This window comes from Sardina pilchardus, chromosome 15 (genome assembly GCF_963854185.1).
Source record: "Sardina pilchardus chromosome 15, fSarPil1.1, whole genome shotgun sequence".
NCBI lineage: Eukaryota > Metazoa > Chordata > Actinopteri > Clupeiformes > Clupeidae > Sardina > Sardina pilchardus.
The window spans coordinates 31,237,246-31,252,805 of NC_085008.1; the positions used below are offsets into that span (position 1 = coordinate 31,237,246).

A 15,560-nucleotide genomic window follows, 5' to 3' on the forward strand; every position below is an offset into this window, starting at 1 on the left:
TTGGCTAATACCTCCAGGCGTCCGGGCCAATGAATAATTCATGAGCAACTGCTGACACAGGCGCCGTGAAAAGTTGAGTTTACAAACTTTGGGACGGCAGTGTTAGTGGCAGTAGATCTATCTAGGAAAGTCACTGGCGTCTACAGAAATCGGTGTTCTGATATTTTCTGATGAAGAGGACACATTTAGTGTTCTCTCGTTCGCTTGGTGGAATTTATTCTGATGTAACTTTTCAGGCAAGTCGTAGGGTGGATAGCTCAGCGTAGGTTATACATTTTCCTTTGGAACAAAAACTACAGAAGAAAGTTTTGGGCTGTCGAAGAAGGTGTTCCTGTAGTCTGATAAGCTCGTCTTTTATATCTTTAACGTTTTCACAACGTCAACAAATTAAGCAAAATGAGCAACAACCCTCTGCAACCCATGCCAGGGCACCAAGTTATCCATGTCGCGAAGGACTCTGACACGGACCTGGAAGCGCTTTTTAACTCGGTTATGAACCCGAGACCCAGTTCTTGGAGGAAGAAAGTTTTACCCGAGTCGTTTTTCAAGGAGCCTGATTCGGGTTCTCATTCCCGACAGTCTAGTACTGACTCGGGAAGCCACCCACCCAGACTAATAGAGCAACAACACGCACATGCACGGTCAAAATCTTTACCAGCGTCTTTCCAGCTTGGAGTCGGGGCCAGCTCAACGCCAAGCCCGGCACATCATGCGCACATCCGGCACCAGTCTTTCGATGTTGCCGAGGAGCTACCACTGCCCCCGGGATGGGAGATGGCTCTCACGTCCAACGGCCAAAAGTATTTTCTCAAGTAAGTAACACAATTCCATCTAAGTGGAAGAAGACCAACATTTCTCCTCATACGTAGCTAAGAAAATATTGCTCGATTTTTGTTTAAAATAAAAAGTGACATTAGACGTCCACCTTCCACCCACTGATACAGCAGTTGGAGAGCTGTTTACATTTAGAGATGTATGTGTAAGTTATATTATGTGAACTTATAACTGGACAATAGTTTCTGATTACATAATGATAAATCACAAACCCTTTTAGTGCCCTGTCTATGCAATGCGTAATTGAGTAGGCCATAGGCTATTAGACTTTTTGTGCCTTTGTTTTCCCTTGTCAGCTACAGCCCCCTTGCTACCTTTGCCTATCACTTCAGTTTAGTCATTCACCTGAACAGGAGGCCTACCTGTCTGTACTTGTATTGTATTGGTGCACCCCCCCCCCCCCCCCCCACCCCTCCACGCACACAGTTGAGCTTGTTTTCAAGTAAAATCCATTCATCTATCATGGTGTTCAATTACAGCTACATTCTTTTATGTGCCCATAAAGTCTTCACTTCTGCAAGACACTCCTCAGGATTATTATTTCATCATTAACAAATGAGCTAAAGTTTGAGATTGTTGTGTTTTTGTAAGGGGAGAATGTTCTCCTCCTCAGTAGTTGAGGAACCTTTTGCCTCCTCCTTCAGAAATGAGGCTGCATTAAGCTCAGCTTTGTTCATCAGCTGCGCTCTCTGCTAAAGCCATCTAGGGTTTCAGGCTTGAAGTCATCATCAGTGTCCATTCAGGGAGATAAAAAGATTCCCTCCAGATACCTTAGCAGCAAACTCTCAGTTCTGGAGTTGACCTCTGCTCAGTTGAGTTTAAGCCAATGTACTCGAACAGGAAATGACAGTATCTGGGCGTGGATCTCAGTAGAAGTCCCCATACCGGCTAAGTATCATTACATTGCATGTAAATGCAATGTACTGTTATCCCTGTTCTTCTTATTACATTGCATGTCGATGCAATGTACTGTTATCACTGTTCTTCTTATAGTTATTCTTCTTCCGACCAAAATCAACGATCAAAGGCTCTAAAACCACTGAACCGTTTGACGTCATTCAAACACTCCTACATAGGTCTTGTAACGGAGATTTGTTCTATGATTTTTCAAATGTGTGAACTTTATACTTTTTGAGATATTTACGATAAAAGAAATTAAAATTCCCATAGAGTTTACATTGAGACCCTTTGGCGGCAAAGATTAACTGTTACGTCAGTGCTCAGCTGTCAGTAATCAAGGATCTCTGATCCAAAGCCATGCCACCGCCGCTGCGCTGAACCAGGCTAAACGTGAATGTTACCTTACGTCTACTCATTAAGCTGTAACAGCTGCAGCTGCTGTAAACCAGGACGTTATCGTCTTGTCTCCTGTTAGGCCACTCCTTACTTGATTTGTTTATATCGTAACAGTAGCCTAACCGGTTTGCTCTCGGTAACGTTATCAACAGCTAAAGACAATCTAACCTAACGTCAACGTAAACACTGAATGTAGCTAACGACAACCAAACTTCCTCCAGGCTAACGTTTAACGTCGGGGTAGGCTGCCAGGCGAACAGGGCTTACACAAGGGCTTTTAGCCATCTCGACAGAGCAGCGTTTTAAGTGAAGTCCAACCAGTTGCACCATTTAGGTTCAAGCCTTCTTCTCAGTCGCTTATTGTACATTCCTATTAGGACTATCACACTCACACACACCTGGAAACGGTTTCGAAGAACATACTAGCTCATCCTGTAATATGTGTAGCCTACATAAAATATTCTACTGTAAGCTAACGTTACATTAGCTAGATATCCTACCTATTGCTGCATCATCGTTGATTGGCGTTGTTTGAGATTGTATTCCGTATTCCAATGGTGTCTATAGCCTACTTTTAACCTGCATTAGTGTAGATATGAAGGCTATGTAAGCTATCCTACCAGTCGTTTCACTGTAGGCTACTAAAGTCAGCTCTTGCAACTCGTTTGAAGTTGGCAACTTCATTCAGTCTTTTAAATTCTAATAAATGAAGAGTTAGTTTCCAAAATAGCCTATATCCACAATTTTGATGCATTTTCGTAAATCACTTTTTAAATGTGACTTTCCAAGTTGGAATTGCAATTGGGTAATTGTTATTTATCTATTCTTAAGTTTAGCCTAGTTGTCTTTTTAACTATAGGCCTAATATGTTTTACGCAGCTAACAACCTTTTTGCATTTACATGCAATGGTAATTCCTTCCATGGAATTACATTTTCTAGTAGTTTTTATTCTTCTTCCGACCAAAATCAACGATCAAAGGCTCTAGAACCACTGAACCGTTTGACGTCATTCAAGCACTCCTACAAAGGTCTAGAAACGGAGATTTGTTCTATGATTTTTCACATTTGTGAACTTTACACTTTTTGAGATATTTACGATAAAAGAGTTTCAAAATCCCATAGACTTAACGTTGAGACGCTTTGGCGGCAGAAATGGACTGTTACGTAGTGCTCATTAAGCTACAGCTGTCAAAGAATCCTCTTCATTAGCCATCTGCTCCGCCTTAACCCTCTCTGGCTGTAAACACTAGTGTCTAGAAGAAGCAATCTAACGTTGATACCATGCCACGGAACGTTATCGTCTTCGTCTTCTCTCCTGCAGTAGCCCACTCCTATCTTGCTTCGTTACAGTAACCGGTTAGCTCTAGGTGACGTTGGGACCATAGTTAGACAGTCAAACCCTAACGTAAGCACTATATTTAGCTAACAACAATCAAATGTAACGTTAGCTTCCACGCCAGTCTTAACTCAGCGTCCAACCTGATAGACATGCCAGTAAGGCTACCATTTAGGTTTAAGCCTTCTCACAGTCGTTTGTACAATACAAGCTACATTGTTATCATTCTCATCATTGCCATCATGTTTGTTGTTAGCAAGCTAGCTAACGTTATATTTGCTCGTATAATTTCCTCAGCCTACCTGTTGCTGCATAGCATCATTCGTTTCACTGTAGGTGAACAGTTCCTGTAGCCTAGGCCTACTAAACAAAGTGTCAGCGCTTGCAACTCGTTTGAATTTGGCAACTTTATTTCAGTCTATTATTTTTAAAAATGAAGAGTTGTTTTCCAAAATACTATCCACAATTTTAATGCATTTTCATGAATCACTTTTTAAATGTGGGTTTCCAAGTAATTTCAGTGAACTGTAATTATTGTTATTCATCTATTCTAGCCTATGTTCTCTTTTTAACTAATACAATGTTTTACACAGCAACCTTTTTACAATTACATGCAATGGTAATTCCTTCCATGGAATTACATTTTCTAGTTGTCTATGCAAACACACACACACACACACGTACACGTGCACCCTCCACACACACACACACCTTTCACACACCTAGGCTGTGATTAAGATTCCCGGTCACCATGATAAGAAGGTGTTAAACCCCTATCTTCAGCAAAGGGCAGTATCTCTGAATATCTTTGTCCTGTAGCTGTCAGGAATCTGTCTCAATGCAAATGAGTGTTTTGACTCGACTCCCTTTTCAGAAAGAGATGGCTAAGCAAATCTATTCCCTGGGAACACAATAGTTATCTGATTGATTGGCGAGATGAGCTGTTGCGGTGACTGCGTCTGGCCCAGTGGGGTGTCCTCTAAAGAGGGGACGGTAATCTAGTGGTGGCCTGAGAACCTCCACTTTTGAGTTGCGCTCCCTCAGGAAAAGTCTCGTGGAAAGAATAACTGGGTGAATAATAGCAGTGAATGGGTTGACTTATTCGCTCAATACTTATTAAGCCTCTTCATCACGGTCTGTCAAACACAGTGGTTAAAAACTTTTTTTCCCCCCTGGTATTTACCTCTGGTGGGATCTTGCAAACTGTTTAGCAGATTGTAAAGGAATTCAACAAGTTCACAAGATAATGGAAACTTATTAGAACAAACTGACAGACTGCAGTGAGGAGGAATGTTGTTTCGAAACTGCAGAGACAGAGCCGGTGTTATCTGTTGCTGCAGCCTATTTTTTGTCACTGAGCTCATGTTACTCAAAGGCAAGCCATCACACACACACACTCACACTCACACTCACACTCACACACACACACACACACACACACACACACACGCACACACACACGCACACACGCACGCACCAGCATCAGACCGGTTTGCGGCTAATGATTTGTTATGGTACTCATTAACATCCCAAAAGTGAGGTAGAGTATTACAAGACAGCTCACAGTGCACAAGTCACTAGTCCCTGTTGTTTTTGTGGTGTGGGTCCAGATGTGCCTTCCCCCATTGCAGACAGCGGGAGAACGAGTCTGTGCCTGTTACGGCTTCAGCTGGCACCTCCACCACCAACAAAGCAGAAGAAAGTTGGCCCACCCCACCCTGCAATTAAACAGTCAGGAAAGACAAAAGTCTTGCTGTCTGTGATAATGAGCCCCTGAGCGCATGAGGCTAATGCTTGGGTCCCATATGGACTGGCTCAGACTGGATTCGTGTCAGATAATTCTTCCAGTAGATGTGGTACCAGTGGTGCAGACAGACATGCAGATATCTGTCCACATGTGCTACCTACCACACAAGAGAGTGTCTTGCAAGGAAATCCCTCGGATGTGGCGGTTGAGTTAATTGATGCTTTGGTGACGGATGGCTGCCACTAAAAAATGTATGATGTAGGTTTCTGTGTGGGAATCCTGTCTGACTTGATAAACATTTGGTCACCATCACTGTCCTGCTCTTATGCCAATCCTTTTAGTTAAGATGTCTACCTAAAGAGCTGAATAATAGTATTGCATAGAAAAGCACAAACCACTGCAAATTGCTGATGACAAAAAAAGCTATTTGCCATGAAGGTAATGTGTCCTATTAAAGATATGATGTCTGACAGACTCAGTGGTTAGGGTTGACAGAGAGTGAGGCTGCACATCTGCAGTTGTTCATATGGATCATCATTGCTTGACTGTTGATCACAGCTGTGGAGCCTCTTCACTCTTAGGCGAGTTGTTTGTCTCATTTCCGTCTCTTTAATACATTGTTCTGCCCAGCCGTGATGAAGGAGTCTGAGATAGCTAGCTGGCCTTGTTTGCAGTGATTGATGCGAAGGCAGCCTGCTGGCCGGCCAAACGCTCAGTGTTAGGATCCCAGTGTCCTCGGCTCCACACCAGAATACAAACCAAACAGGCAGAGAAAACGCACTGGGGAGATGGAGTTGGTACACAGAGCTTTTTCTGCTGATGTGAGTGATCTGGGTCTTCTCATCTCCACATAAAAGTAGGGAGCAGGGGACTAGATAAAGAGAGGGAGAAGGGGAGGAAGGAAGAGCTTGGGCTCTGATCAGTGCTAAGCAGCTGCACGTCTTTCTCCAACCCCCCTCTAGTTCACAAAAGACCCAGGGGCCAGCTAGCTTTACTGGAGGCCCAGTCGTCCTCTGAGGGGTTTTCCCCTCCTCTTCATGTTTGGGCAGTCTGTAATTAGGCATATACTTGACGCCATCGAACGGTCTAACAAAAAAATGAGATCTGACTAATGCTCAACTCTAATGTTTTTCTGCAGTGGAGCTATTTTTGGGTAGAGGCTGTGGAATTTGATTCATCCTGACTTCTCTGAGAGCTTGGGTCTTCGTCTTGTGTTTCTTGTTATCTGTGAGGAATATTCTGTTGCAGTTTGGTTCGTTCATTAATTTGTTGCAGAGCTACAAGGAAAGACGTCCACAATAGGCAGACATGCTAGACAGGGGGAATATGTGGTCATCATTTGATCATCACAAAGATATGAGGCTAGCCTGGACTATTAATGGTTCTCCTGCATGGTGGCTCTTAAAACATTTTACTTGCAGCCTGATTTTCATAGATTTTATATCATATGATTCATTGTTTAGTTATATTTATAAGAGGCCTCTCTTTAGTAACATACAATGTTTGTAATTGTCTGTTATTGAGGTAATCAAGATTCAAAGTCAGTTATGGTGTTCGCACATATGGTGTGACAGTGACATTTTTATACAGCTGTAATTTTGAATGTTTACCAAACAACGAAATGTGTCTCTTTTAGTGAATGTGGTAGCTGACTGTTGGTTGGTAATTTGAGAAGCAGTGTAATGATATCACAGAAGGAACTGACCCAGTCACTCCAGCTCAAACCCTTAGGGGAGGAAAAAATGGCAGTTTCTTTCTTTAGAAATCTTTTAATACACACAACGTGTTTTATTTAGAATGTGAATAGCTTCAAAAGTGATATTTTAAGATAGTAAGTGACTAAAGGCTGGTATGATCCAAATGATTTCCAGTGGCACTTGGTTAGGCTTGGTTATGGTAACTTTTTAAATGCTTCTTTTAGTCTTAGTCATAGTAACTCTTACCAAATCTTGTAATAATACATATTTGAGAGATTTGTATGTCATATTGAGATAGACAGCTAGATACTATTTCCTGGTTGAGATTGACCCATGATCCCACTCTAGGGTAACAGGTGGTCAAGGCTGACGTGAGTTCAATTTTCCTTTGGCAAGTCATGAGAGACCCCTCAGTTGTTTTCCAACCGGGCCGGTCACATTCATTTTAATGCACTCGACCACCTAGCTGTGACATATCACAAGTACTACATAGAAACAACAGAGCATGCATATCTGCTGTTCACCCATGATGAGTGTTTTGGAAAATACGGCAACACCGCCAACGCCCTAACCCTTCTGCCCCCAAACCCCCATCAGCTTCTTTTGACCTTTTCCAAAAGGCAGGAGTTGGGAGTCTGCTGGCTCTCTCCAGCAACCGTGTGGTAAACATGGAATGAAGGGGGCAGGTGGCTTAGAGAGAGAGAGAGGGAGAGGGAGAGAGAGAGAGTAGAAATTCCAAAAACCCAGGGGGTAAAACAATAGGCCGACGACCAGCGCTCCTCTGTGTACGTCCACTCCCGCTGTAGCGGGTAGGGAGGGAGAGTGGTTGGTGTGGAACAGCCATAACAGATGTGCCTCTCTGCGAAGAGGCTACACCAGTGTCTGTGCCCCCGTCTGGTTTTCACTTAGTCTCTTCTCCCGAGAGACTTAGACAGAGAGAGGGAAAGAGAGAAGGAGAGGGGGAAAGAGAGAAGGAGAGAGAGGGAGAAAAGAGAACTGGCCCCCTTACTCCTCTGGAGAGCCGACAGCTTGCTTGCCTTTGGAATCAGCCCTCGTCCCTTCCTGTCCAATATGTGACTTGGACGAGCATGAAGACCTGGTTGTTTGACTCTGGACAGCAGCGCAGTCTGGTCCGACTGGAGCGCTCCTTCCGCGCCGATAGAGTCTGGTTGCGAGACAAGAGTGTCTTTGTGGCGGGGGAGTGCTACACTGCTCCAGTGCTCCAGGCTTTTGCGTGACTTGCAGATATAAATTGTATGAAAGCAATTAGACTTGAAGGAAATGTCATGTGGGCTGAATTTAAAACCAGTGGGTTTCGTGGCCCTCTTCTTCCCTTTGGCTCGGCTTGGCACAGGTTCCTGGGCTATCTAGGGGCAAGGACGTTTCTCCCGAGTTCCTGATCACTTGGATGTCCAAGTCACCCCAATCCGTTGCCTCTTGTATCTTAAATAAGTCACACCAGACGAGACGTTCCTCACTCTTGAAACAATAACAGCAGTTTTCAGTTTGCTGCAAATCTGGTTAATTAACGGAACAAGTCAACAAATGACGACTCAAGTGTTTCCGTGTCAAACAACAGCAGACATACTACCTCTCCTCATCTCTCTTTTTTTTTTTGGCAAAAAAATGGACAAAGAACACACTTGCCCCTTTACCACTGGGGTTAGGAAAGACCAAAGCTCATAGATCCACAGAAAGGTGTTTTGGCAGAGGGGGTTAATGTCACAAAGGCCCATGTTGTGGAGTGTGCACTACTGCTAAATGCAGGCTACAATACTGTGGGGGGCTGCCTGTCAGGCACACAACAGCTGATGGCTGCTTGTCCCAGTGGTGCCCCTGGTCTGGGCCTCCTCTCGCCTGTGCCGATATGCAGCACACACACACCAGGCTGTTATTTATGGGCCTTTGGGTGGGAGACCGTGCACGTCCGAGTCTGTATAGAGGATACCTGACCTTTTTTTCCAAGCAGCAGTTTGAATAATAAAAAAAGGCCTCTCTTTCAACTGGCCAGCTCTCATTGTCTCTCTGCACGCGGCGCTTTTACTGCCCGTGGGTCTCCAAGCTCCGAGTCCTGATGTCACTGCTGCACTGAGCTTTTTAACACCCCCCCCCCCCCCACACACACACACACACACACACACACTCTCACACACCCAGCCTGGCAACCTTAAAAACAATGACCCCTTTCTGAGTGTGGAGGGCGCCGGGGCTGTGAGGGGAACAGCAGAGACCACTTCTATTTTTGACAAGATAACAAGATCTATTTATATGTGCCCAGGGCCTGTCATAATCAAATTAATTTGACTTTGGCAAGCACGTAAAGAAATGTGTGTGCTCGCTCCATCTCCAAACACTGGGCCGCAGACTCTAAAATCAGTTCCGTGTGTGTGTGTGTGTGTGTGTGTGTGTGTGTGTGTGTGTGTGTGTGTGTGTGTGTGTGTGTGTGTGTGTGTGTGTGTGTGTGTGTGTGTGTGTGTGTGTGTGTGTGTGTGTGTGTGTGTGTGTGTGTGTGTGTGTGTGTGTGTGTGTGTGTGTGTGTGTGTGTGCGCGCGCGCGCACTTGTGTTGATTTCTGCTGGAGATGAGGTGTGTTGCGGTTCTCACTTTGTTTACTCACTTTGTTACTGCAGAAGCTCCTTCCCTGCTTGTGCTGTGGTTTTCCAAAAATATTTTATGTTATAAGAAAGGAGTTGCATCTCTCTCTCTCTCTCTCTCTCTCTCTCTCCCCCCCCCCACCCCCCTCTCTGGGAGGCCCTGTGACATGGCGTTGTTGACCTTGACCAGACATCTCCTTACGGGAAGACAGCTGTGACCCTTCAGCCAGGGGAAGATGGCAGCTTTCTCTCCCATTGTTGAGCGACTCTGCTCTGCTCAGTGTTCAGCCGGGCCTCCAGACCTCTCAACAGGCTGGGCCAAGGAGCGGCCTGCTAATGACATTTACACACTCCGCTCAGTGGCTAAGACCGCATGTGTCATGGAGGATTCGATCAGCTTGCCCCAATTCTCTTGCCTTCCAAGTTTTGATCAAACCGATTTACTTTGCCAAAGGGTTCAGGAGAAAAAGAGCGGATTAAAGCGGAATCGAGGATTAAAGCATTTTTCAAGTGACTATTCAGATGTAAAAGAAAACCTGATCTTCATTTGAAGCATCAGTTTCGTGATTGTGTCAATTTAAACAAAGAAACACAAATCTCTTTGACCATTTGAAAGATACTCTCAAGATATATGTAAGAGGAGCGATGCTAGCACAGAGACAGAGGGAGCATTTGGTCAGTCCTCCGAGCTTTACCCTGTCCCAAATTCCAGCTTCTCGGTTGTCTTTGGCTCATCTCGATGGCTTTTTCTGGCTCCCCTCATCATTCTTGACAGTGTATATCTCCATTTAACAGCTATTAAATAAAGCCAGCATGAGTTTACCCATGGCCGTGTGCACAGTTGTTTTTGGAGCGGTATTTTCCATAATCCCCCACCCCTACCCCCACCCCTGCGAGCCCTTTCAATAAGCAGTTGAAAGCGATGGTTCTGTCTACAGGATATGGAACTGGTCATTTCCTTTTGTTTGCCAGGATAATGGCTGCAGGGACACATCCCGATCTCTTTGGGGTTTCGTAAAGTTTAAAAACAATAAACATGACTCACAGACTTCAAAGATCACGGAGGGAGGGGAGAGAGGGGAGCGAGGGCATGGCCTTAACGGCAGAAATTGCTTCATCAGAAAGTAGATTATTGCTTCTCTTGGTGAAGACTTTGTTTTTGTTTGGTCAGTGCAGACTGCATGCCATGTCAAGCACCACTCAGATGACTTTTCCAGTCACAAATATGTAAAGATATATTTGTATCATTTTCTATGGCAAACTATGGCCGCAAATGTTGCCCCAAGCTATGACACAAGAGGTATAATCCCTTACTTAGTTCTGCCTTTATAACATTTAACAACAGAATTCATTCTTTAAGATTAGACTAAGAATTCAGTTTATAACATTTGTCACCATAGGGTAAAAAAGATTTAGCATTTGGGTTGCATTTTTTTCTCTCTTGCAATCAGTGAGAAGCAGGCCGATGGTTCTCAACGTCCTGTGAAAGAATTGTTTGCTGTTTGGGGCAGCCTTTACAGCTGTGTGGTAGACAAAATGAGGGTAATTATCCAGAAAACAATTTGCATTCCTGAAGAGTTCAAAATGGCTGTCAGAGGAATGGGTGCCTTAACCACAGCAGTGTTTATCAAAATGTCTGCCCTGTGTATGCACACTATCTGCAGATTTTGTGGGCTGAGAAAAGTCTATTTTATTACCAGTTTTTTTTTTAAATGTATTTCTTAAAGGGATATTCCGCCATTTGTGGAAATACGCTCATTTTCCACCTTCCCTCGAGCAAAACAATCGATATTTACCTTGTTCCCGTTCATCCAGCCATTCTGTGAGTCTGGCGATACAACTTTTAGCTTCAGCCTAGCATAGATCATTGAATCGGATTAGACCATTAGCTTCTCGCCTGCTAGCTTCATGTTTAAAAGTGACTAATATTTCTGGTAATTTTCCCATTTAAAACGTGTGTCCTCTCAAGTTAGAAAGTGCAATAAGACCAACTGAAAATGAAACCTGGCGTTTTTCTAGGCTGATTTGACATGGAACTACATTCTCATCTGGCGTAATAATCAAGGCAACTTGCAGCTACTGGCACTACTACTGCTTGATGTCTATGGGGACTATTTTCAGATGCTGCGTACGATATCACTGTGCCTATGGTACGTTTGCAAGTTGCCTTGATTATTACGCCAGATGAGAGTGTAGTTCCATGTCAAATCAGCCTAGAAAAACGCCAGGTTTCATTTTCAGTTGGTCTTATTGCACTTTCTAACTTGAGAGGAGACACGTTTTAAATGGGAAAATTATCAGAAATCTTAGTCACTTTTAAACATGAAGCTAGCAGGCGAGAAGCTAATGGTCTAATCCGATTCAGTGATCTATGCTAGGCTGAAGCTAAAAGTTGTATCGCCAGACTCACAGAATGGCTGGATGAACGGGAACAAGGTAAATATCGATTGTTTTGCTCGAGGGGAGGTGGAAAATGAGCGTATTTCCAAAAATGGCGGAATATCCCTTTAAACACTCATTTCATAAATGGGTCTCCTGTGGACTGTCTGTCTGTGAAATGTGCCCAGTGGATTGTTCAGATTGGAAGGTCACAGGAGTTCTATTCTCTTCTAATCACAGTGCACACCAGACTCCAGACTATTTTTTAACTTGGTAAAATGGAGGCCAGCAGTTGAAGTCCCACAGGCTGTTTTTTTTTCCTTCACTCCCTGCTCAGCTGGCTGCTTGCTCGGTGGGAGTGTTCCTCGCTCCTCGTCCCTCTGTGGGCAGGAGCTGGAGAGCTCTAAGCCGGCCCACTCGCTCGCTGACAGCCCAGTAAGGCCCTCCCCCACCCCCCCACCCTCTCCACACCTCTCTCTCTCCCTCTCTCTCTCCTCTCTCTCTCTCTCTCTCTCTCTCTCTCTCTCTCTCTCTCTCTCTCTCTCTCTCTCTCTCTCTCTCTCTCTCTCTCTCTCCACTGCTCCCTGGTCATGACGGTTGGAATGTGAGCAGCAGCTATGTGGGCGTATTGTTCCCCAAGCAGCGCAAAAAAAGGGGGGGGGGGTATGGTATTGGCCTCACTGCTTTTCTGTTCCACTGACATTTCATTCAGTTCTCTAGGGCCACAGTGTGCATTCCCATCCCATCAGAAGCTGATGTTGATCATTGGGCATTATTATGGTGGCAGAGGGATGTGTGTGGGGGAGGTGGTGGAGGTGGAGGTGGTGGAGGTAGAGGTGTCAGGAATGAGGGTTGGACTAAGAGATGTGGAGGGTGGGGTCGAGGGTTGACGTGGTCGGGGTGGAAGCAAAGGGCCCCCCAATTCAAGCCACGTGTCACATGTGATGGATTGTCTGTCCTGTTGGTGGCATGTCGGGGAGCAAGTTAACCGTGGCCTAATCATTATTGTCCCGCGAGGCCTTGATGCAGCCATTAAGTGACAATAGAGGGCTCCGGAGGAGCCGACCTTGTGTCTTTGTGTCCCTGGCAGCATGTGAGTTCTCCCCCAGAGCCTCTGAAGGTGCCCCCCACCCACCCTCTCCTTGTTGCCTCATCTCAAGCCGCAGTGGCTCATCTTTACCTTACTTTCCATTTGAGCAAAGTGCATTGTTGTTCAATGAATCATCAGTGCCTACGGAGCATTTCCTTTTATGCAAATGACTAGAGGTGGTACTGTGGTGTTGTGGTCTGTGCCTTGATTAGTCTGTACTCTCTGATTTCATCTGATGTAACACGCCAACCCCAGGTGCTAAGTCGGGCAGGTATGACCACATACCTTATCATCGCCTCTCTCTCATATGGCGCTAGGCAGCCCAGATCCCAGACGCAGATTACTATTTATTTGTGTTCTGCTCTGCGGAGCGACACGATTTATGACGTGCTTCTCGCCACAGCCGGCCAAATCATATCAGGGTCCGTGGGAGGGGGAGCCATTGGGGGCAGTCCGCTCGTATGGACGCAGAGGGAACATTTGGCGTCAGCTGCCCTGGTGTCCCCCCGCGGAGTACGTTTCAACTGGTTGGTCCTGCAGCCTGGGCTCCAGTTGCAGGGCTGGCGGAGGCCAGGGAGTCACATGATCCGGGGCCGCCACACCGCGCCGCTGAAATGGCATTGGCTCTTTACGGAGGCGCTCGGGTCGGCAGTTTGTCATTTTTACTGATATTGATATAATTTGTTTCATAATTAGGGAGCAGAGAGTTGCGTTCGAGGCCAGGGACGTGCAGGTGCAAGCCAGCAGAAGGCTGCGAGGAATTTCCTCTCGCTGGGGGTTGAATTTCGAAAGTGGCACTTTAAAACTGAAAATGGATGCACATATTTAGTGAAATATGTGTAATGTCAAGCAAACCTGGTCTTGTCTTCACCTAGTGAACATTTAAAGGACAAAAGAACATACGAATGAAATGGGGCGCGGTTGTTTTATGGATGCCAAGTGCTTCATTGTAAAAAGTGGGGTGAGAGAGTGAACGGGAGAGAGAGAAGGGGAGAGAGAGAGAGAGAGAGAGAGAGAGAGAGGAGGTGGGGGCCTGAGTAGTGGAGCCAGGGTTCATTCCCATGTCTGCTGTAGGATTATTAACAAAGGCTGCTTTGTGCAGGGGGCATTAAGCTAATATCAATCCACTGATTTTATTTGTACTTTCGCCGGACAAGAGAAAGAGGCCAGTGTGCTCTCGTGAGCTGTCGAGAGTTTTGGTCAGAGACGTCTTTTTGTTGTGTCAATGTGACTTTTCATGGCGCTCGCACAAAGAGAAGACAGTATGGGCAGTGCGTGTACCCGGTGTGTCCACTGGTGGCATACATAAGGAGCGGCGAGCGCTGGAAACAATGGAGAATTCCCCTCTCTGCTGCCCAGGCCAACTCTCTGGGAATAGGCCCAAACAATGGGCCCCGTCCTGTGTGCCACACAAATTGCCGGATTGTTCTCTGAAGGGCCCTCTTGAGTCAGCGCAGTGGACCAGCAGATGACAAATGGCCTATAGCTGGTTATTCCATCTTGCACCCCCCCGACACACACACACACACACACACACAACTCTCTTAGCTCTCCCCCCTCCACCCCCTAGCTCCATGGCCTCTGTGTTCCTCTGTCACTGGCCCACTTCAGGCCTCAGGGTCACTAAACAGGCAGCAGACATTGGTCTCTTTATCTTGGAGGAGAAGGGCTCTCCTCTCGCATTGAGGCGTGGAGTTTTCTCTCTTTCCGTGCATCCTAGCAGTTCCCCTTACTCAGTGTGTGTGTGTGTGTATGTGTCTCCATCTCCTTCTCTCGCTCTCTTCGCAGTCTCTTTTTTTCCCCCTCTCGCTCTGTCAAAAGAAGTGTTTTCCATGGCAGGGCGGGCGCTTTCTTGGGCCCAGTGCTAACCGTGGTTGTCTGAGCAGTCTGGGCCAGCCCCCCTAGCCCCTCTGGCAGCCATATGGTGAGAGTCATACGGCTGGAAGAGCACATTTTGGATTTCACCCCTGCATTCACCGCAGACCCGCTTATTTGCTAGTCATTTTAATGCTGTCTCCTTCAATTATCGTGAACCTGACTGGCAGCGGGACCTGGGAGTTAAGGTTGTGTCCTCAAAAAGCACTGCCACTGGTTCCACTCGCGGGTTTCGGTGTCTGTCTCGGAGCGCTCCTGATTTATATCCCTGCCGTGCAACCTGAGAACTAGGGTTCGCTCCTCTGTCTGTTGTTGGGTGCCGCCTCTTGAGATTCTTCGCAAGTACAAACAGCGCCTCTACCTCCAAAGCCACCTACCCCAATCCATTAACTATTAACTCCTTTGAAATCGTATCCCGCTCTCTCCTCCTCTCATATTCTTTTTTTTTCTCCACCTCCTCTTTTCTTCATCTTCCTCGGGAGGCCGATTTATGTTAATGTCTGATCCAGGAATGCACGAGTGCCTCTAATGCTTTGTTGTCACGACAACCCCGAAAATGCTGCTGAGGCAATGGCAAGGGCACCAAGCACAGCGTGCCTAAACACCAGCACATTCCTACCCCCCCCCCCCCCCCCCCCACACACACACACACACACTCCCTCTCCCCCTCCTCCTGCTCTCTTTTATATGCCCTTCCTCAAGGTCATTTGCC

At 46.0% G+C, this 15,560-nt stretch overlaps 1 protein-coding gene across 3 annotated transcripts in view; it reads left to right on the forward strand.

The window, feature by feature from the left end:
• Positions 1-73: 73 nt before the first annotated feature.
• Positions 74-15,560, forward strand: part of wwtr1 (WW domain containing transcription regulator 1) — a 43,933-nt gene continuing 28,446 nt past the window's right edge. For all 3 annotated transcript variants that reach the window (XM_062555560.1, XM_062555561.1, XM_062555562.1), the window contains exon 1: positions 74-812. In XM_062555560.1, the coding sequence (XP_062411544.1) occupies positions 397-812 (416 nt within the window). In that variant the 5' untranslated portion in view covers positions 74-396. The remainder of the gene's footprint in view (positions 813-15,560) is intronic.